At 37.7% G+C, this 22104-nt stretch overlaps 2 protein-coding genes across 4 annotated transcripts in view; both read left to right on the forward strand.

Moving 5' to 3' along the window:
- The first annotated feature begins 5790 nt into the window (after nt 1–5790).
- npy (neuropeptide Y) lies at nt 5791–8031 on the forward strand. The gene is made up of 4 exons (XM_039679004.2): nt 5791–6018; nt 6316–6503; nt 7324–7401; nt 7602–8031. Exons 1-4 carry the CDS (start codon nt 5791–5793, stop codon nt 7624–7626), a joined length of 519 nt encoding a protein of 172 aa, XP_039534938.2. The 3' UTR covers nt 7627–8031.
- Nucleotides 8032–12582: 4551 nt separating this feature from the next.
- The window catches only part of pals2b (protein associated with LIN7 2, MAGUK p55 family member b), a 29319-nt gene continuing 19797 nt past the window's right edge, over nt 12583–22104 (forward strand). For 2 of the 3 annotated variants that reach the window (XM_089123266.1, XM_039678969.2), the window contains exons 1-2: nt 12583–12719; nt 20089–20165. Coding sequence is in view for 1 of the 3 variants with exons in the window: in XM_089123267.1 (XP_088979393.1) it covers nt 20287–20296 (10 nt within the window). In the remaining 2 variants the exon portion in view is untranslated. Of the gene's footprint in view, nt 12720–20088; nt 20166–20262; nt 20297–22104 lie in introns of all 3 variants that reach the window. The other variant, XM_089123267.1, reaches the window with a different exon arrangement.

Here is a 22104-nt window from a genome sequence, read left to right on the forward strand (position 1 = left end):
AACGTGCATGGAAGGATAAAAACACTTTATTTGTCTTATAATATACATTTATTTTTACCTGATTTGCTCAATGATTCCCAAATCAGTCCCTCCAGGATTTCACGATTTTTTTTTGTGATTTTTGCGATCAAAATGACTGATTTTGTGGTGGTAATTTCCAAAAATTTGTGAAAAAATTTGCGATTTATATTTAACATTTACCATAATAGTATTCAGTCCTTCCAGAAAAACGTGGAGTTTTTTGTGATTGTTGCGGGCAAAAATTGATCGATTATGCGGCCAGTTTTCTTTAAAAATGCCATGGAATATGTGGGATATTTATGCAATTTTATGCGATGAAATTGCTGGAATTTGCAAAAATTGAGGGAACTTGCAAAAATTGCGGTTTGATGAAAAAGAGAAAAAAGTGATTCCCCCAACATCCTGTTAATATAAGAGTCATTTCTTATTACTTCCTTTGATAAACAAGCATACTACATCATAGAAAGTGCTGGGAATATTTAATTTCTCATCTTGTTTTATTTCAGACTGTAACGAGTGTAAATAAGGTGTGGCCCCTTTAAGAGCTGCGCGCTCCCTGTTGAACTCTCTGCAGTGTTATATGTGCGCCTCGAACACCCCATGTGTTCGGGTAATTTCTGTTTGATGCTACTACTTTTATCTTATGTTGTTTATTAAGTAACGATGTGACAGTAGAACGTGTGACAGACAGTTATACGAGTTCGATTTGTGATGTCAATCGCCTCCGCGAGTCTGTCTGGCGTCGCGTAATTGCGTCACTTCATAACGTTCCCATGGAAACAGGGGGAAATGGCTGCTCTTATGTGAAGCAAACGCAACATTTTTCAACTTTCTGCTAAGATACATGTGACTTTTTTTTGCAACGAAAATGCGAGGATTATGAAATTATGCAAACCCCGCATATTTTGCACGGAAATCGGCAATTTATGCGGCGAAAGTGCGGCGTATTTGAAAAAATGCGGCCCCCGCATAAATATGCGGACTTTGGCTGATTTTGCATTGAATTCAGCGATCGCATAATCGCGTTTTTCTGGAGGGACTGCCAAATGATTCGTTCGACGATTCATTTTCCCAAACACCTCCTTTGAGTGACGTGAATCTGTGGCGATTGGTTAAATGACCCAGTCAGTTGTTATTGGTAAAAGTTGTTATTAAGAGCTTGCTCAAGGACTGGTGAGCTATTTAGTGCTTTGTAAGTACAATACTTACAAATATTTGAAAATGTATCAGCAATATTTTAAAATCTATACAATGTTTAATAGGCAGCCAATGCAGTGTTGACAGAACGGGCTAGTCATACTTCCTAGTTCTGGTAAGAACTCTTGCTGTAGTTTGTTTATTAAGCATGCAGGTCAACCACCCATACGACCATTACAATACAATACTCTAGCCTTGATGTCAAGAACATATTAACTAATTGTTCCGCATTTGTCATTGTGAGCATATGACGTAATTTAGATATATTTTTTAGATGTAAGAATGTGGTTTTACCGATACTAGAGACGTGGCTATCAAATGAAAAAATAATATCAAAGAGCATGTTTCTTCAGAATTAAGTTGGAAATTACTAGTCCAGGAAATCCAGTTTTTTAAATCAGCCGTGCGTTACGTTAATTTTGTGAATTGGTTAGTTTCGTCAGGGCATGACAAAATATAGAGCTGAGTATCATTAGCATAACAGTGAAATAATAATGATATCTCCCAAGGGTAGCATGTACAGAGTGAACAATACTCATTACTCAGTGTTTAACTGTGTAATTACACTGTAACAAGGACACCTTAAAAGAGATTGTACCCTGGATCCCTCATAAAAAAACGGAATGAGGCTGTGTTCCAAATGGGATAAATCCGCCATCGACGCTCACTTCAGAGTGAGAACAATCATTGCACCCATATTGAAAGATCTCTCTAAACTGAAGTGATCAAAACTGGCCACATCAAAGGGCCCTTCAGAATGAAAGATTTTGAAGGGTACAACTGATAGACACTTTGCTCATGGATAACTGTTTGCTCAGGCAATCAGTGTACATAGACTACTACCGTGCCCACCGCTTTTTTAAGCAGCGCTGGTTCCAGAAGTATGGTTTCCATTCATTTATCCCATAGGGACTTTTAAAAAAAAAGTCTGAACCAAGCCACCTAGCTACTATATATTAATGCCATGCTATGGCATTAGTAGTATGGCACAGTAATGTTATTACTGTGATGAGCAGCACGAGGCCGAGGACCGTGAGAGAACAGCTCGAGAGGAACGTAAGCATAAAAGGAGGGAGCGACGACTGTGAAGGACGAGAGAGGACCAGGCCTGGACTGTTATATTTGAAGTTCTGTTTATATGTGGCGGCAGTCGTCCATGAGGGGATGCCGTCTTTACTTTCATTGTGTTTATTTATTTATTGAAAGTCTTTAAATAGTTGCAGGTTCCCGTCTCCTTCTTACCGTAACAACGAGCGTTGCCACAATTACAAACTTTGATTTGAAGCAAAAAAGTAGCAATATAAAACTACTCATTAAAAAATGTCGAACAATAGATCGAACCCCCAATAAACACCCCACCCCCCTTAAAATTCATCTTTGATCACTAAAATTACAAATTTAAATGTTTTTTTTTTCAGGGGAAAAAAATGTCTTCATGCCTTTAACTAGCTTGAATGTAACTCTACACCCTTGCTTCATTTAGTATACGCGGATTAATGAATATGTAAATTAGCCCCACCTCCATTCACTCACACCAGCTCAGAGATCCACTTGTTAAACTACCTGAGGTAAATGCTGCACAATGGTATTGCATAACGGTAATTAATATGATTAGTCTTTTGCTTGACTGCGTTATCAAACAGCTACAAACCATGTTCCTGTTCACAATCTCTGAGTCAGACAGCTGCCTTCTAAAATTTAGCATCCTAAACACTTTGAACAACCTCAAAAAGCATATAGTTCATAGTTCGTCATAACATTAATACATACACCCGCTATAATGTTAAATCAACCCTATTTTTCACATCAACAGAAACATATACCAGGATAACCTGGCTTGAGATTCCCCTACATCAGTTAATGATATGCTAAAGCCCACTGCTAAAGCACATTGACGTAATTGGTTTTACAAACGTCAGAAACACCAGCAATTTCAAACCATGTTTTTAAGACTGTCTTTAGATCACTGCAATTTTAAAGAGAATATACTCAAGCAATGGTGTTGACTTGAATTTGCACATGGTTAGTCCTAAAGCAAATTAAAAACACCACACAGACGTAAACAACATTGAATACTTGATTTTCACCACAGGGTTATTGAAGTGTTTTGAAAGCATATTTTGAGGCTGACGGCTGACATTATAAGTGGGCAGAACCAAAGAGCTCTTTTGGCGCATATTGATAGTGGCATCTCTCTGATTGGTGGAATTTTCACCTTAATTATCTCGGCAAGATGATGCAAAAGTGCGTTCCAAGTGCCAGTTTTTGTGGTCCCCTATACCCTTCATCCCTTCGAAGCTCTTCCTCTAGTCTCGATGGTAAACCCTTCGGAGGGATTAGGGCAAATTATACCTTCAAAATGGAACACAGGGTGATTCATGTTATTGAACAAATTGTTTGAATGAACTATAGCCAATAGCTTGATTAAAATAAAAACAGTAACCTGTTACCACTTTGTAACCTGCAAAAGGCTTCATTGATAAATCCCCTCCACTAATGCAGCTCTAAAATTCTATTTGGATGTTTTTGATTTTATACAGCATGTTATGTATAGGAATGAACAGGTGATGAAAAAAACGTCATGTTCCCAGTTTACCTGCTTTCTTGGCAGACATTATTGGATTGGCAGCTCTAAGACATGAGTTTACAGGTCAGCAGGTGTCATTAAAGTTATATCTCACCTTTTTGTCTGACCTGTGACTTTGCACAAGCCTGAAGGCAAACCGGTGGAGGAGACAGGTGGCACCACAGCACCAGTATTTCTGTGGTTCGCTTCTGTCCTTTATTTTCTTGAAAGATTGCTTCTTAAAATGTACACACATACAGACACTTATCATTTTAGTTAAATTATATATTTTTTCTATGGTTGAATAAGCTTTTAAAACACAATAATCACAGGCACATAATTTTCTAGGAAATTTGTTCTGACGTAATCTGGTCCTTTGAATGCTACTTCTTTTAACTCAATTATTTAGCAGCAGATTTAAACCGCAAACTCAATACATGCATGTTTCAGGCTATTATCACGCAGTTACCTCAACATAATAAGGCAGACAGAACATTTTATAGTGTTATCAATAGACCATGCTGTTATGTTTTCAAAGCAAGGTGTAATATTTTGTGAATAACGCTCAGGGAAATGCAGGGGTCGGGGTTGGGGAGAGTATGTTTTACAGTAAGGAGGAACTATATGTTCCCTTTTAAGGTTGAAAATTTATAATAATTATTGTACTTTTTTCACACACAGTACAGTACACACACACATACACACTCATGGTGGTTGCTGCAAAAAGAGAAAGAATATAAACTGGAGCCACACGTTTTAGTAAGGACTAGTAAATTTAATACGTCTGAGTGAGTGGAAGCAGATGTGCAGCAATAAATGGAGATGAATTGGTGAATGAGATGAACTTGAGGTGCTTCCTTTCAAAGCTCTATACTGTTCATCAGTGCAGTGCGAAAGAGAGATTGGCAGAGAGAGAGAGAGAGAGAGAGAGAGAGAGAGAGAGAGAGAGAGAGAGAGAGAGAGAGAGAGAGAGAGAGAGAGAGAGAGAGAGAGAGAGAGAGAGAGAGAGAGAGAACAAAAACATCAAAAAAAGTGAAAGATGTTAAATGGGACAAACTGCCCTATGTAACACAACAACTAAAAAAATGATTGTGCATGTAATTATCTACAGTTGTTGTCAAAGAAAGACATTCTGGCCCCACAACATTTTCCTTATCACAACACAGCCTCAGTCAACAACACAAAGAACATATTATTTTGTCATTACGAAGACAGTTTGCCTTTGACAAGTGCATTTTGCAAAGCTAATGCATTTTGACACTGTTTCATGTCATGCCTGAATAATTACATTTTTTAGTTCCTCTCCATTTCAAGGTGTGTTTAAATAATTAATTTCATTTGACTTTTAAAAAAACACACATCATTTGTATGCTTAGTTTTTGGGGATGTGCATTTTACTTCATTATTTTTCCTATAAGGGAATCATGGAGGGGGGGGGGGGGGGGGGGCTTTTCAGATTTTACATTTGAAAAAAAAAAGACCTCAGTAATATACACTGTCTTCTCGAATGACAAAATACCCAGTCTGCAATCAAAAATCTGATTTTTGTAAGATTAGAATATTATTATATTCATCTAAAGGTTAAGCTATCCACATTCATTTTATAAGTTTATTAATCATATTGCATGTTGAAGCATGTTGAAGCATGTTTGTGTTCCTTCTATAATTTTAATGGGAAACATGTGAGACAAATACTTCATTGAAACCGAGTTGTGAAAGTGCAATAAAGATTTCATCTGGCATGATATCCATAAATAACACTCAACATGATAATCATAAAAGGGCTCTTTGTATGGGATAATTGAAACGTTGCCTATCATGTTCAGTAAATGTGTAGGCTATAGGCAGATATCAGGATGGCATTTTTAGTAAAAAAAAAACATCAGAACAACTGAATAAGTTTAAAAGGTGAAACAGCTGAACAAAGCTGAAAGTTTCAGATCATGATTCGAACTTTTTCTGTTAAGTGCAAAATAGCGTCCCTGAATAACCTCCCACGCATTCAAATGAGGACCAAACCAGCGCGTTTTAAAGCAGTGATGATGACAGAGGTTTTAATCCGTGACGCGTGCTCGCGCGCATCAAGAGTCGCGCGCAATTGCGCGTGGGCTCCGCTCATATGGCACGAGCCGTACAGGTATAAAACCAGACGACACACGACTCAGAATGCAGAAAATCAGAGAAGTCGAGACCCACCGAGCAAGAAGTGCAATCAAGACCTCATTCAATTGAGAGTAAGTGCACCTTTTATATGCCTTTATATTATTTGGAAGCTTTATTTTATTAAAAGTTTTATTTGAGAAAGTAATAAAATGTAACTATTATGAAATATTTCTATTATGCTAGTAATATTAAATATCGCGATTAATTTTAAATGTTAAATGCTATTTCTAGTTTAATGCAGACCACAATCCACCCCAAACGTCTTCTGTTAAGATTTGTGATTATGAGATGGTTTTAGAACATTAGAGTGGGTATTAGCGCAAACATTTTGCTTTTTTGTTTTGTTTGTTTGTTTGTTTTTATCGCAGATGCATCCAAACATGAAAATGTGGATCGGTTGGGCAGCGTGCGCCTTCCTCTTGTTCGCCTGCTTGGGAACTCTTACGGAAGGGTATCCAACAAAACCTGACAACCCGGGAGAGGACGCACCTGCGGAGGAGCTCGCCAAGTATTATTCTGCACTAAGACACTACATCAACCTCATAACAAGGCAGAGGTGAGCTCTTTACTTTTACTTCTAACAAATAGGCTACTCCTCAAAAGAATCGGATGGAAATGTTTTAAAATTCTTTCTCGGTTTACTTTCTTCTCTCAACAACATCACTTCGCCTATTTTTGAGCGACAAAACTGAATCCTATTTAGGAATCGCCTATTTTAAAAACACCAAAATGGGCTCTCTACCTTGAAGCAATAGGGACTGGAAAATATAGTCCCGTTTCTTTCTTTTCAAAATCACTGTATTAATACATAACCCCCCACTGACTCTCTAATTGACTGCGCACTACACAGCGCTTTAAATGTGTTTAACAGCGGGATGTGCTTTTGTTCTTAAAAAAATCATTGCTGATTGCCTTTCTTTAATTATTGACGTGACGAAATATACCGTTTTGACAGCGAGCGAAGTATCAATCAGAAATAGGCTATTAAGAAACGGTTACAAATAAGCTGAAATTACTCCGCATAACTATAGTATTGTTATCCCTCCGCCTAGAGAAAAATGAAGGACATATACGTGGAAATGGGAATGATGCACTTCAACCAAAGCGTAAACCCGTCTAGGAGTTGTGTGAATCAAGTGTAAATTGACATTGGGATCTATGTGATCTAGAATGGGGGCAGATGTATATTGTTTCACATAGTCCTATTAGTATAATGAGGTCACGTTTTAGCTTTATTTTTGAAGTTTCAGTAACTATAAGTTCTTTAAAAAATTATTATTATTATTTTTTTTTACAAAAGTTGACTCCACTCATAAGTAGCCTACTGTATCATTCATACACTGATGTAATTTTGACATCTTTGTTTTGTTTGACAGGTATGGCAAAAGGTCCAGCGCTGACACCTTAATATCAGACCTTCTGATTGGTGAAACAGAGTCCCATCCCCAGACCAGGTAAGGCTTATAAACTGACTTAAGATAGCTAATAATTAATTGATTATTATTTTATGACAACATTATTATTATAGGCTAGTGTTCCATTCACCATTCTTAAGTAGTTAAACAATAAAAACATCAAGTGGAACAGCAAACAATTTATTGTGTAGAACGTTTTGTTTGTTTGATTATAAGAATTTATGGCTATTTATCCACAGATATGAGGACCATTTGATGTGGTGATCTCAGCAATTAACACAGTCATATCCATGTGTCATCCTGTTATACGGTCACCAAATCTCATCAAATTGAAATCTGTATCATCAAGATCAACAACTTTCTGTGAAGTTCCACAGCCATAATCAGGATAGTGAAAACACTGTCGAACATTTAAATAACACATCAAATCCTTCTGTCTGTACAAGTGCGCGTCTATGTGAAATGCTAATATGGTTCCACTGAATATGGCCTTGTTGACGTGTGCCCGCTCTGAGCTCATCGAAGATCAGTCAGCCGTCCAACAAGACAATTGTACAGAGACTTACTGTGTATATGCGTGTTGTGTCCATTGTAATCCCAAATATCAAAAGAGAACATTACTAACTGTACAGTATAACAGTGCTAATAAAGTTCACTATATTTGAATGAGTCGTCTTTGTTTCCGGTGTTCTTCTTTCAATAAAACCATATCAGCCAAGTTTAAGAATACTAAGAGCTTAATGCAAAGTTTCCAAAAAAAAAAAAAAAATTAGGCTAAATGTTTCATTTAGATATAAAGTAGTAGATTGAAGTTGTTCAATTTTAAAGTGCAATAAATGGCCTGTTGGTCAAATACTCATTCTAGGTTGTTGGTAATTGTGGCTAACCATTGCAGAAGTTGAATAAGGGTCAAACTGCATCAGACACATATTCCAAAGTTAAAAACAAAATGTAGGCTAGAATTTGTGAAGCACATTATATGCGAATCCAAAAAATATTGATCAAGAGGTGATCTTTCTAAATTAGATAAAGTCCATGGCACAATTATTGACATACTTTGGACATCAGAAAGATGACGTAAAAGGCATTTACATTCATCATGATGTTGACGAAAACGTGACGTTCAAAGCATTAAAATTGTAAGAGCTGATCCACATCATATGCAAATGTTTGCTTTTCAAGGCTTCAATGTTTTATTATCTTCTTCAATGTTTTATTATCTTCAGGTTTGCCAGACTCTACTTGTTACGTATATCTCCAGATATTTCCCTAGTTAACACTTTATGTAATTTACTTTTTGTCTAGGTCATGTATTCCATTTCCTGTGTCCTCCTGTCATAGTAATTGTGCCTATTTCACCTGTGTGTCCTTCGTTAACCAGTGCATATATTTAATTCATATAAACCAGTGCAGTGTGTAGTTTAGTCCGACTGTTAAAGTACTCTCCATCTATACAAGTGTAGAAGGATCTGATTCTGGACACACTATCCACCCCGTTGCCATTGCCACACAAACTACAACGTTAGCCACAAAGGCTTTTTATGAATATGTCAATATCTCTTCCATGGGATTATGGGATAATAGTGTCTATCAGATGCGTACTAAAGAATCTATGCAGAAGAATAGGTCACATCAGAATTTTCCATTTTGTGAATGCTGCACATTCTGTATTGCTTTTTGCATACTATATAACAGGATAGTTTGTGTCTCAATCAAACCTAGTTCAAAAGTAAGCGCATAGCTTTTGTCTTATTGTTCCTTACTGTTATGTTGTGTGTGTCTGTAAGCATTGTAGATGATTTTAGTATCAATTTGATTCGGTTTGGTTCAAACAGACTACTTTGTGGATGGCAATGAGGTATGTTACTATAAAACATGGATTCAACCATTCAAAATGGTCTGTATAATCTGATCGTATAGTAATCAAACGAGGAGGAACAGTACTTTCAGGGGTTTACTTGTCACTGCCAGCACATTAAAAAAATATTTAAAAAAAAACCACACATACCCACACAAAAAAGTGGTGGAGCCCTTTGTCCAATCCTAAAGTGATACTACTCCATGCATTGATGCATTTACTGATTTCAGGGATGCAGAAACGCCTCTCTCTTGCACCAGAGACACTCTCTCCAGGAGACATTTAACAACACTATAAACTAGTAGACACTGGAGGAAACTTCAAAAACATTCTGTAGAAAGTGCGCCCTCTTGTGTGCGTTTGAGCATCCAGGATCTTGCTTGTCCATTTTCGTAAAGCTGTCCTCTTTATAGACCATTTCAAAAGATGTAAACAACACTGGTCCAGAAGCACTTCCTGTTTCAGTTTGTAACTGTTTTCTTTATTTCACATGTAAAGAAAACATCTTAAAGATGTTTGTTTAACTTTTTGATTCAGTTTTAAATGTTCTGTTGGTTGTATTTTATCCCAGCTTTTATGTAGTGTTAAAAAACTGAAACAGGAAGTGCTTCTGGACCAGTGTTGTTTACATCTTGTGAAATGGTCTATAGTCTTGCAAATTGTATGTATACATGAAGTCTAAACTATTATATTAAATAACTGTACTCATATCCCTTTCCTCCTAAAAAAGTTACTGTTAAAGACATAAAAGAGAGCTCTCTATTGCAGCTTACAAACCCCATTTTCAGTTGGGACATTTTGTCAAATGCAATAATAATCATGAATCTGTGATTTGTCAATTCTGAACCTTTGTTTAACTGAAAAATGTATAAACGTTTCCCTAACCTTAAAGGGATAGTTCACTTTGTAATCATTTTTTATATGTTTTAGCTTACCTCAAGGGCATCCAAGATGTAGGTGTCTTTGTTTCCACAGCATTTTCAATTTTTACATTTTTCGGTCAAACCGGTGTTGTCTGTCAGTCGCAGTTTTAGGGGGTCCACCACAAAGAGCATGCACAGAGAAGTCAAAATTAAACATGATTTAATGACTCGTGAATTTAAGTACATTGGCCTAAGACACGAAACGAGCGGTTTGTGTGAGAAAACGAACAGTATTTATATAGTATTTACCTCTTGTTAACAGCCGTCGAACTGATCTTAATCAAATGTCCAACTGAACCGAACTGAACCGTCTCCAGACGTTACGCTGGAAGTGATCTCTCCCGCCTCGACGTCACGCATTGTTTACACGGAGATTTCTGAAGTTTTACCTTAAAGGTAAAGTTTTACCTTAAAGGTAAAACTTACGAAATATCCGTGACCAACTTCACTGACCAGCTTAATTGTATTTTGTAAATTTATATATTTTTCATTTTTGGTGGCTGCAATAATCTCCCAAAAAACATGTTTGCCACTGTCGCACACCACCTTTCCCTTTAGATAGGCTACATGTTTTAATCATTTGGGAATTGAGGATACTAACTGTTGCAGTTTTGTAAGTTAAATTTTTGCGTAATCTCGCCTGATATAAGACATCTGCTCAACAGTCCATGGTCGTCGTTGTCTGATTCTGCTTTTGCTTTTGATGACAGGCCACACATTTTCAATAAGAGACCGATCTGGACTGCAGTCAAGCACATCCACTCTGGTGTAAAGTGTCTACAAAACCACAGTTGTAGCACATGCTGAATGAGGCCTGGCATTGTTTTGCTTCCCAGGAAAGATGTCATCTTGATGGCAGTTTATGTCTCTGTACAATCCCAATATACGCCTGCATGTCAATATACCTTCACACACATGAAAGTCTCCTATGCTGTTTGCACTGAATGCACCTCATACCATGACAGATGTTTGCATTTGCATGTCGCTGATGATAGTCTGGATGGTCCCTTTCTTCTAAATGGGACTGAGAACTCAATGTCAGTGTTTGGACTCAGCAACTCTGCATTAAACAGATGTATATTTCTCATTGCGTCACAGAGATTCAAGACTGTGTTAAGTGACAAATGTTTTCCAACAAACTTCAGAGAACCATTGTTTAATATATTAAACAGAGTAGCACGATGGTTTCTCACGCAGTGAGAGCCCTTAGACTGAGGGCTCAAAGGTCACGCACGTTTAACAGAGGTTTCCTACCTTGCCCTACATCTACTGAGATTCTCTGAATTCTCTGAATCTTTTCACAAAACAATGTATTGTAAATGGTGAAAGACATAAATTCTTTGCAATCTTGTATTGAGAAATGCGATTTTTTAATCGTTTGACAATCCTCTCATGATAATTGGCACAAAGAACCATAACCCATCTTTGCTAGCAAAGACTGAGAAGCTCTTACAGTCAAACATGAATGATACCCTCACCTATTACCAATTCACCTGCTCATTGTGGACTGTGTAAAAAATCAGCTTTGGATAGATTATATATATTATACTTGTATTATATTATATTATATTATATTATATTATATTATATTATATTATATTATATTATATTATATTATATTATATAAGATCTTTTCACTTTTATTTTGGCTCGGTCCCAACTTTTTGGGAGTGTGTTGCAGCCATCAAAATCAAAATGTGTTTATATTTACAAAATACAATTATGTTGGTCAGTGTACTTTTGTCAGGTATAAAAAAGGAGTGTGGTTTTTATTGCATTTTACAAAATGTCCCAACTTGTCTGGAAGGGGTTGTGGAATTTGCCTGTAAAATACGATGCAAATTGTATGGGAAAACAAATCGTCCTGTCTCATTTGTCCTGTGTGCGTAGTCGAGGGATTTTAGTCATTGACTAATATGATTTTTATTATGTTAAAAGTCATTCTAATATTTGGTGAACTCTACTCATTAGCTACTAAATAAAACATAATTTCTTATCAATGTAATCCATGTAACCACCAGCATTCTCGAAGTGTGGGTGTCTTTACATGTCTTTAGTTGGTCGCGGAAGTTAGGGTGTTAGGGTGTGGGGTATGGGGCAGGGGTGTCCAAACTCGGTCCTGACTGTCCTACAGAGTTAAGGTCCCGCTTGTCTCAACACTCTTGTTGTCTGGACGTTTCTAATATGCCAAGTAAGACTTTGATTAGCTTCATGTGTGGTTAATTGGGGTTGGAGCTAAACTTTGCAGGACAGTGGCCCTCCAGAAGCAGGATTGGACACCCCTGGGAAAGGGGTTTGTTTCTATTGTAGCAATTTAACGCCCTACCTTTCGGCACCTGCAAAGACCATATAGTAAAATAAGGCATACCCCTGCGTCGCATAATCTGCCACGAGAGGGCGAGGCGCGAACCTAGAGCGCGTTCTGGTTGGTCCATTTGCACTGACGTCACTCGAAAGGCGAGGCTTAGGGTTTGATTGGCATTGTGTGTGTCCGAATTGTTAGCCACGGGACCCAAGACCACTGAAAGCTTTGAATATCTGACCGGGACAACTGGAGAGGACTCGGAACAACATAGGTGAGGGCAGAAATCATATAGTTTGCGAAGTGCGGAATCGGAGACAGTCGGGTTTCATTTAAAAGTATCATTGCACGTGCTGATAAGAGACACTTTTGAGTGGAAATGACTTTGCCTTCGGAAGTCCAGCCTCCAGCTGTCCTTTTTTAGTGTGCGTGAATTGTGCGTGTTGTAGGCTATGTGTGAGAGTTTGGAGAGCACAGGGTTCGGTCAATGATGGACGACCAGTGACTTGAGTATGAACTTCTCATCTGTCCATTGTCCCGTTATGGTTCAGGTGGAACAGGTTAAGTCTGTTTTGCGCTTTGGACATAAAACAAAAATGGCCGCGCGTGTGAAAACATCTGCAATAAATATAGTTTTTAAATGTATAGCATAGTATAGATGATCATTTGCCAGTAATATATTTCGTTCTGCTGATATTGATCCGTTTCTGCCCATCCGATGGGATATCGTTCATGGACTAAACGTCCCGCGCTGCAGTTTTGATGGAGCGGAGCTTGACAAAATTTCCTTTGGGAATGTCACACTCACACAACTTCTTAAATTTCAATAAAACACATTTGCGCTTTTCAATTGATTTTAGTTTGACTTTATTTGAAACAAGACTTTGTATTCTGTTGGAAGAGGACACGGCGGATGTCCTTGCGCATTCGAGCTTATTTTGGCCTTAATTGTGTCGTTTTAAAGACATCTGTCGGTTGTCAATGTTTCTACTGACTGAGCGTTATATGTGTACAGTACAGTCCATCTTATTATCTGGCTTAGTTAATAATTACGCAGTCTCCTACTCAAACCCGAAGCCTGCATATCTGCCCGTGGAAACATTTCCTGGGAAGTGACCGGGGAATCCCTCTACGTCATCACGCAGAAGACTTGGGGTTCCAAAGAGGCGTGACTTTTATTACCTTTAAATATCAGAGCAAGACTCTACTCTTTATTATTTTCACCCCTGCACAATTTTGATTTAAATAGTCTATTTAAGAAAATGTTTTGATTTTATTCTTGTCAAAATGTCTTCATACATTTTACCTAATTTATTACTTTATCCACACAGTAAATCTGTCTTCATTATTTGTTCATAGTAGAATTTTGTCCGTGGCATTTTAGTTTATGCTATATAAATGATCTCAAGTACTTAATGATGAGCAGTGTTGTGTTATAAATCCAAAAATTTAAATATGCTGATTATACGTTTTTCTTCATCGTTTTTATGAAAAAATGAAACCTCACGTAGACACAATATCAAATCTGTCAACAAGGACAATCAAACATCTAACATTTGCTTTATAATTTTTACCATTTTCACTTTGCTATGTTTACTTTGTAGGCTATACTGTGCTAGTAACATTTGTATTGTATATTTATTTAGATAACATCTGCCTCCAACCCAATAATAAAAAAAAATATATTGTATTAAAAAATATAAAAAGCATAAAAAACACAAATGAAACCAATAGATATTGTTAATATTTAATAGAATGATTTTAGACTCAATATGATGATACCATGATGATGATGAGAATTGATGTTGTGGTCTTTCATTATTTGTGTTGCTGTAACACTTGGGACAATCAGTGTAATCCTCTTATTTGCAGGGCAGTTCATCATGCAAGCTGACCTACATATTCATGCAAGTGAATAAGTGTGTGTGTAGCGAGGGGGTTTGCAAAGTGCCGTTCCCTTTGTTCAGAGACGAGCGTGTGTGCACTCCATCAAGTTCAGTAATGATCAAGCATTGAGACGTCAGCAGCGCAGGCTGTGGGATGGACATTAGGCTGTTGGCAAACCCATGTTACCAGTCCCTCTTTATGAGAACCGATCAGCAGAGACATTCATAATAGCTGGTGTACACAAACTTTAATGGATAATAATATATATTTTTATGTGTTTTATGATGGTGTCTTCTTCTGGTGCTCTTTTGACACTCAGAACATTTTCTGGACACATTTTGTCTTTAAAGTTGGCATGAAACGGAAGTTGTGATAGCCTTTTCTTCCCAATTGTGATGTATATTCAAGTGAAACAGCTCCTCAAACAAGATAAAAATGTAGGGCGGAACTTGATTTTGTCCTTTGGGAATTGTTGGATGGTTGTGGTTTGATATTGCTGTGATCTCGTGTGACAGGTTGTCCTGTCCTCATGTAGGTAAACGTCATCAGAGATGAGAAGAAATGTGCTGCCTGCAATTGGGGGCCCTCACTTTCTCACATGTTTCCCACAGGGGTCATTTTGTTTAAAATGTAGATGGCACAAGAATGAAAAAAAAGTATAATGATGTGCACAGATAAATCAATAATAGTAAAATAGGGCAATATTCCATGAAAAATATGAATTGTCCATTTTGAGTTCATGGTGACTTCAAAAGCTTGCAAAAATATGCATTTTATAGTAGTAACATGTCAACGTTCAACCAGGACAGAAGCTCACACACAAAGATTTCTTACAAAAACACTATTTAGAGGACAAATGCAGTAGATAGACTCATTTTGCAGACAGAAAACATTTTTATCTTTGTCTCTTCTTGTTGGTCTTTGATATATATATATATATATATATATATATATATATATATATTAGGGCTGTGCAGAAGTTAATTACGATTAATCGCATACAAAATAAAAGTCTCTGTTTACATAATATATTTGTGTGTGCTGTATATAATTATTTTGTATATATAAATACACACACATGCATGTATATATTTAAGAAAATATGTTATTCATATATAAAATATTTATATTTATATAATATAGATTATGTATTTATAAATATATACAGAATTTAACCGCAAATAATTCTTAAATATATACATGCATGCATAGGTATTTATATATACAAAATAATTATATACAGCACACACAAATATATTATGTAAACACAGACTTTTATTTTGGATGCGATTAATCGCAATTAACTTTTGCACAGCCCTAATATATATATATATAATTTTTTATCCACCAAAGTCATTTTTATCTACTAACACCTTCAATTTTGCACAGACGTTCTATGGCTTTTTTTTAGCTTTTTTCTCTATAGTAGCAACATGTAAACAAAATTCACAAAAATAGCAGAGAGATTCACTGAAGCTTTCAGAATTACACAGTCCCCCCTGAGAATCCATCTTATTTCAACATGTATGTTGGCCACCTATTTTTATCTGTCATGTAATATGCATAGCACACTCTCCAGCTTCATACTGAAATGAAAGTGCCTACTGTCTAGAAAGGTTCTATATAGAACCTTAAAGTCAGACTTCTGGTTCTGAAACGAAAATTATGAAGATGGCACAGGTTTATTTATACAACTCAGTCAGAACGAGATAGCATGTAAACAAACACTAACAACACATGGACAACTGAAGAGTGCACAAGGAGGAACTTAAATATATGATGACAAAATAACGAAAAAGGGTTCAGTCTGCAAGAGATTCTGCAGGGGTCTGCAAGTCTGCCAAATGACTAAAGAAACGTTGTCAGCAAGATGGTAGAAAACTGTACATTTCTTGTCTATTCCACCCACTGCTACTTTTACCAACTATGGAAATAAGAACAGTTACAACAGCTTAATATGTGGGAGAGCGTTGCTATAGAGAGTGACAGTACATTTATTCATTTAGCTGATGCTTTTATCCAAAGCGATTTACAATTGCTATATATAGCCCCTTTCACACAGCGCGTTGATCCCGGGAAATTGCCAGAACGCCTTCTGTGTGAACGCAAACACGACCCGGAATTGATACCGGGACTGATCCCGGGTTGGGGACCTAGTAACATTGCCGGGATCAGTCACGGAACACGCGCTGTGTGAACAAAAGCCAGGACCAATGCCGAAAAGGGTGTCATAGTGATGACGCTCGTGCCATTGCGCGACTCTGTTGCTCTTAGAAGAAAGTTTGCGTTCGTCATCAACAAAGAAAGGACGAACAAATACCTGCAAACTGGAGCGAAGCAGAGACCAGGAGCCTCACTATCCGCACTGAAGCTGAGATCGTTCACCAGCTTTGTGGAACGGTATGAGCGTGTACATGTTTTCGACGCGTCCGTTATACCTCTCATCCTGACGTCATGTGTCTTCCCGGGATTTTTACGGGTTGTGTGTGAACGCACTCATAGATCCCGGCAAATCACTGGCAGTGTGAATGAAACAAAATCAAACAATCCCGGGACAAATGCCGGGTCACATTATTTGTGTATTTTCTGGAATCTCTCTGTGAAAAGCTCTGTGAAAGGGGCTTATGTCAGAGGTCGCACACCACTGGAGCAACTAGGGGTTAAGTGTCTTGCTCAGGGACACATTGGTGTTTTACACCAAAGGCATTGTGTTTTATCCACTGCGCCATCACCACCTCAGTCTTTGCGCCATCACCCCAGAGTGACAATAATGTGTTGCAATAGGTAGCACTTCAAAGTCAATACCAAATCAAAGCTAGTTAGCACATTATTTGTAATTGAAAAGGTTTAATGACCAAGATGCTCATACTCATAGGAGATGAATGAGTATGAGATGATAACATACCATTAGTCTTACCCAACATATAAAATGTTATGAGAGAAAGAAAGAAAGAAAGAAAGAAAGAAAAGAGGAGGCAAAAGGAAGAGAGCCTCAAGAAAGGGACCCAGAGAATTAAGAAGAGAGCCAGAGCGTAAAAGAGAAAGAGCAACAGTTACAATCTTCTTTTATCCTTCCCCTGACCATGTGACTAAAACCCAAATGACAGACATTCAAACTGAGCAATCAGATAAATACAACTGATAATCCCACAAACACCACTGAAATTAGGAACTTAGTTCATACAGTCTTTGAAAACAGCGATGATGAAGGTACCAGGTGGGATAGAGTGGAAGTTACTCAGCCATTCCTCATTCTTCGTAGTCACTTCTCGTCTCCCTTGTCCGTTGATGTCGCGGGTTCGCACCCCTGGTCAGACCCATGATGGAGCTCCACTTGCGGGGCGAGGGTCAGTTCTGTCCTCTTCTCCTCTGGCTCTGGCTGATGCGTCACGGCGGGTGTAAGCTCCTCGTCCGTGCGGGGCTCACACGAATTCTCTGCGGTTGATGGTGGTGATTCGGGCTCTGGGTCTAGCTGTGTCCTGGATCAGGAACGGACGCTCTCTAGACACTGGATGATGGCTTCTTTCCAGTTCAGACCAGTGGTGTCTGGGAGGTCAACGGGATCTGATCCAGAACACTTCAGGGTCTCGTAGTCGAAGGGGAGGGTGATGGCGAAACTGTAAAACTCCTCAGAAAATGATAAATTCGTGACTCTCTGCAACAAACTTTGCAGCGTAATACATCTGGTCCAGTATTCTGTAACACTCTAATCCAAGGAAGAAGAAGACGATATAACAGGGAGGATTTATTTACACAGAACAAGATGATGCCAACATGCAAGATATAGTGTGTAAACAAACACAAACAATATCGGACAACTAAAGAGTGCACAAGGAGGAACTTAAATACATGATGATGACAAAATAACAAACACCTGTGATGATTAGTGTTTAGTGTCGGTAACTGATGAGTGGCGGGAAAACAAAGACAAAGAAATGTGAATAAATGAAAACAAACTAAAAGTCCATGACAATTAAACAAACTGAACATAATGGTGACAAGATCATTTTATGGATTTAGTTTTAATGAATTCATTTAGTTTTAATTAGCCTAATTTTTGTATATTGATTGAAGTTAATGAAATAAACAGCTTGAAAACATACACTGAACAATATTAAATGAAAACATGTTTTTACATTGCTTTAACTTATCAAAATAAGTTAAGCAATTTTCAACTTTTTTTAAAATAAGTTATAGAAGATTAACACATTTTTAAAGGCAGTTTAATGTAATTTAATTTGAATAACTTAAACTTCCAAGTTGATTGTACTTAATTTCAGGCAGCAACTTTTTTGTACAGTTTACTTTATCACTAGAAAAATCGAAGTAACATGTTAAACTTGAAAATATTATGCAATCATTTAAGACATTTAATAACGTATAGAAACCCACTGAACCTCTTTTCTATGATTTTATGAACGCTCTTAAAGGGCACCTATTATGCCCCTTTTTTCAAGATGTAATATTGGTCTCGGGTGTCCCCCAGAATGTATTTGTTAAGCTTCAGCTCAAAATACCCCATAGTTAATTTATTATAATCATTTGAAAATGTCATTTTGGGGCCTGATTAAAAATGAGCTGTTTTGGGTGTATGCCACCTTAATGCAAATGAGCTGCATATCCCGCCCTGCCTTTGGATGAGGGCGAACTTGATACCAATAGAGCATCACAGTCCCGCCCACAGCCCGAGAGAGCGCTGGTGCCGGAAGTAAATTTCCCATTCATTTCTCCCATTGACATTTTGTAAAATCCGTATCTAAAGAGTATTAGAGCATGTCTGAAGATAATCAGCTACGGCTGAACTCATAAGCATACAACACATCATTTCGAGTGAAAAAACGAAGAGAAAATACCAAAAAAAGTCGAGGGTACAAGCCTGTGTACATGTTTTCATTTCCGAGCAAAGGAACTACTCCTCCCATAAACCACCGCGCCTCACTGAAGTCGTCTGAAAACCACCGTGAAAGAGCCTTTTGAGCGACTTCCAAATCTGACGATGGGCACGTGAACTTTTTCCTCCAGTGAATTTTATATAGTGAATGTACAGGGAAACCCCTTTTCCTCGATTTACTGAAGCAAACGCATTTGCAGCTCAACATGCAAAAACATTGAGTATCTGGCTCGCTCATTAGCTAAGCTGTGGCAACTGCACATCCAATGGCGCGCGGGTGTCTCAGAAGTGCGACCAATGAACTTAGCCCTACGTCATCACGCGATCTTCAGTCTTCACGTACCTTCGCGGGGTTTCAGACACGTGACACGAATTCCACCAATCAGATGCATCACTGTTGGATTGTGGAATTGTTCAGGATTGTGGGTAATGAAGTACTTATCCAATACATCGCGAATAAAAGGCATTTATCTTAAAACAAGGTTAGTGCCCCATGAACTTTTGGCGTTTATATGAGTACATACAATTGCTTAGTACAGCCGTAGCTGGTTTTAAGTCAGTTAAGCTGACAGTTGTCCCTTGTAGGGGTGAAAGCTCAGCATCCTGGCCAAATTTGCCCCTTGGCCTCCTAATCATATAGTGATATAAAGAGTATATTTTTAAGATTGTGACATGAGGTGATCAGTGGAGCAGATGCATAGTGGATTTTGCTTAACACAACAAACCAGCCAACTGCCTTCTGACCTCAAATAACAGTTCACACAATGACCCCGCTGTATCAGGATCAGGGCTGTGACAGTCTCCGTCCTGACCCAAGAAGAGAAGTGTGTGCGTGATCAGTGTAAAATGGTCTTTCTCTCTGTAGATTCGGCACTTGCGTGGACCAGTGGATGAGAAGTTTGTAGCAGCACGGGGAGGGAGCGGGAACATCATCGGACACAAGTGAGTCGTGTGCCAGTGTGTGATTGTGGAGTGTTTCATTGTTCCAATGTTGCTTGATAGTATATGAACAGCAGTGAATGTGACATTGTCTTTACAGCTGGAATCTCATTTATCGGCAGCCATGATCACAGGTAGAGATGGTGAAGTGAGCTGGAGAAAGACTGAGTGTACTTATCTGGCTTGCAACTTACTATGAGTACAAGCGTTTTTTTTTTTTTTTAATAAACCAGTCCTAAAATTGCTGTAAAATAACTTGTGGTTAGTGAATCAGAGTTGTTGGTATCTGAGAGATATAAACATGAGATACAGTAGGCCTATATATAGTGATACAGATTAATAAAATATAATTTTAGATATAACACCTTGTAATTTCTATGCATGGTCAAGTTTTGAAGATAAACCAACATGCATAGTCTTTAGTGCCTGGAACCTTTACTTGTGCCTATTTGCAAAGATATAAGTAATGAGGAATCTGACAAAATAAATGGAAATATGTTTGAGAAATTCTTTGGAAATGTTGAAAGGCTGCATAATAATAGTCACACATTCGCCACCTTTATGATTCACGGACATTCAAATAGCTGACAGAGATCATTAAGTCAAAAAGCGACTGTGAAGTGCTCATAGTAAATGGTCAAATTCTAAAATCTGCAGTGATATTTAAGTATCATTGTTATGTTTAACCATGAATATCAATGAAAATTTGGGAAGGGGTGCATTATACAAAAACATATGCATATAACTCCATTATTCGAAGGTCAGATAAGTCATCATAGTCTTTCTTCACAGATTTAATCCTACTAAAATATTTTTTGTATAGCTATAGCCAACCAAGAGCAAATGTTCACTAAACATACTCGTTGGGAAATCAAAGGTTTTATTTAATTGTCTTTAATAATGTCTATGGGACACGGTAGACATAAAATGCTGCTTAAAGGTACATTCTGCAGTTGCTACAGGCTTAGCTACAGTTAGCCTCCAAGCTAATACCTTACAAAGATAATGAGCTTTTTCTCCGACTGCCGATTATACGTAAAAGCCAGTGATGTCAGATGCCATTTGTTAATTCAATGTCTCCTGATATACTTCTTTGGAATTGTTTTTCCTTAAAATTATGTTAAGAAATAAGTGTGAATACTGATCCAATATCGCTATTTGGTTAACTAGCTAATGCTAATGTTTAATATAGCTGCTAAATTCATCTTCTAAACTCACTGCCACTTTCCTGTGAAATGCATCATTTGAAGCACATGTGCAGTAAACATATGGACCTTTCCTGGAAGTATCTCTCCCCTCAGGCATTATTTGTCACCCACCTCTCCAATGAGTCATACACAACTGATGCCTGGACGTGCCTTTTCAGCCTGGCTCCAGCAAGCTCATAATGGATTCCCTAATCCACAGTTGTATAGAGATTAAAATCTGGCTTAGATTTACTGAAGGCAATGCCATGGGAGGGGGGAGGAAAAGAGGGAGACATGGGGGATGGGCGGCTGGATTAGGGGCAGATCGTATCCTCTTACGGCACAGCTGTGCAAGAGAGTGACTGTCATTGATGGGTGCATCTTACAAACTGACCTTAGATCAGACTACACTACTGTATCAGTATTGAACAGAGAACATTATTATTTTAGACCAGCCATTTGGATTAGCTGACTATAAAACACTTCTGAGGTATATATATATATATATATATATATATATATATGTATATATGTATGTATTTTTTAGTTTAGATTAGACGTCACTAAGTTGACCCAAGATTTATTCAGATCGCAGATTATTTTTCATCCAATCTCATAACATTACTATAAACATGATGTTTGGACTTTTGCTGGGAAGGAAATGTTTCAGTCTTTTGTAACTCGAATTCTACCATTGTTTAGATAATTTGGGAGCTAAAGGTCCATTGTTTCCAGATTTAACTCCAATTTGCACT

The sequence above is a fragment of the Pimephales promelas genome, chromosome 18 (genome assembly GCF_988280905.1).
Source record: "Pimephales promelas chromosome 18, fPimPro1.hap1.1, whole genome shotgun sequence".
Taxonomy (NCBI): domain Eukaryota; kingdom Metazoa; phylum Chordata; class Actinopteri; order Cypriniformes; family Leuciscidae; genus Pimephales; species Pimephales promelas.

Excerpts from the sequence above, each read along its gene's own strand:
- npy (XM_039679004.2), top strand. The coding sequence starts at position 5,791 with ATGAGGACCAAACCAGCGCGTTTTAAAGCAGTGATGATGACAGAGGTT. Across the intron at positions 6,019-6,315 it reads AAGACCTCATTCAATTGAGA|ATGCATCCAAACATGAAAAT; the intron begins GTAAGTGCACCT and ends TTTTTATCGCAG. Across the intron at positions 6,504-7,323 it reads AACCTCATAACAAGGCAGAG|GTATGGCAAAAGGTCCAGCG; the intron begins GTGAGCTCTTTA and ends TTTGTTTGACAG.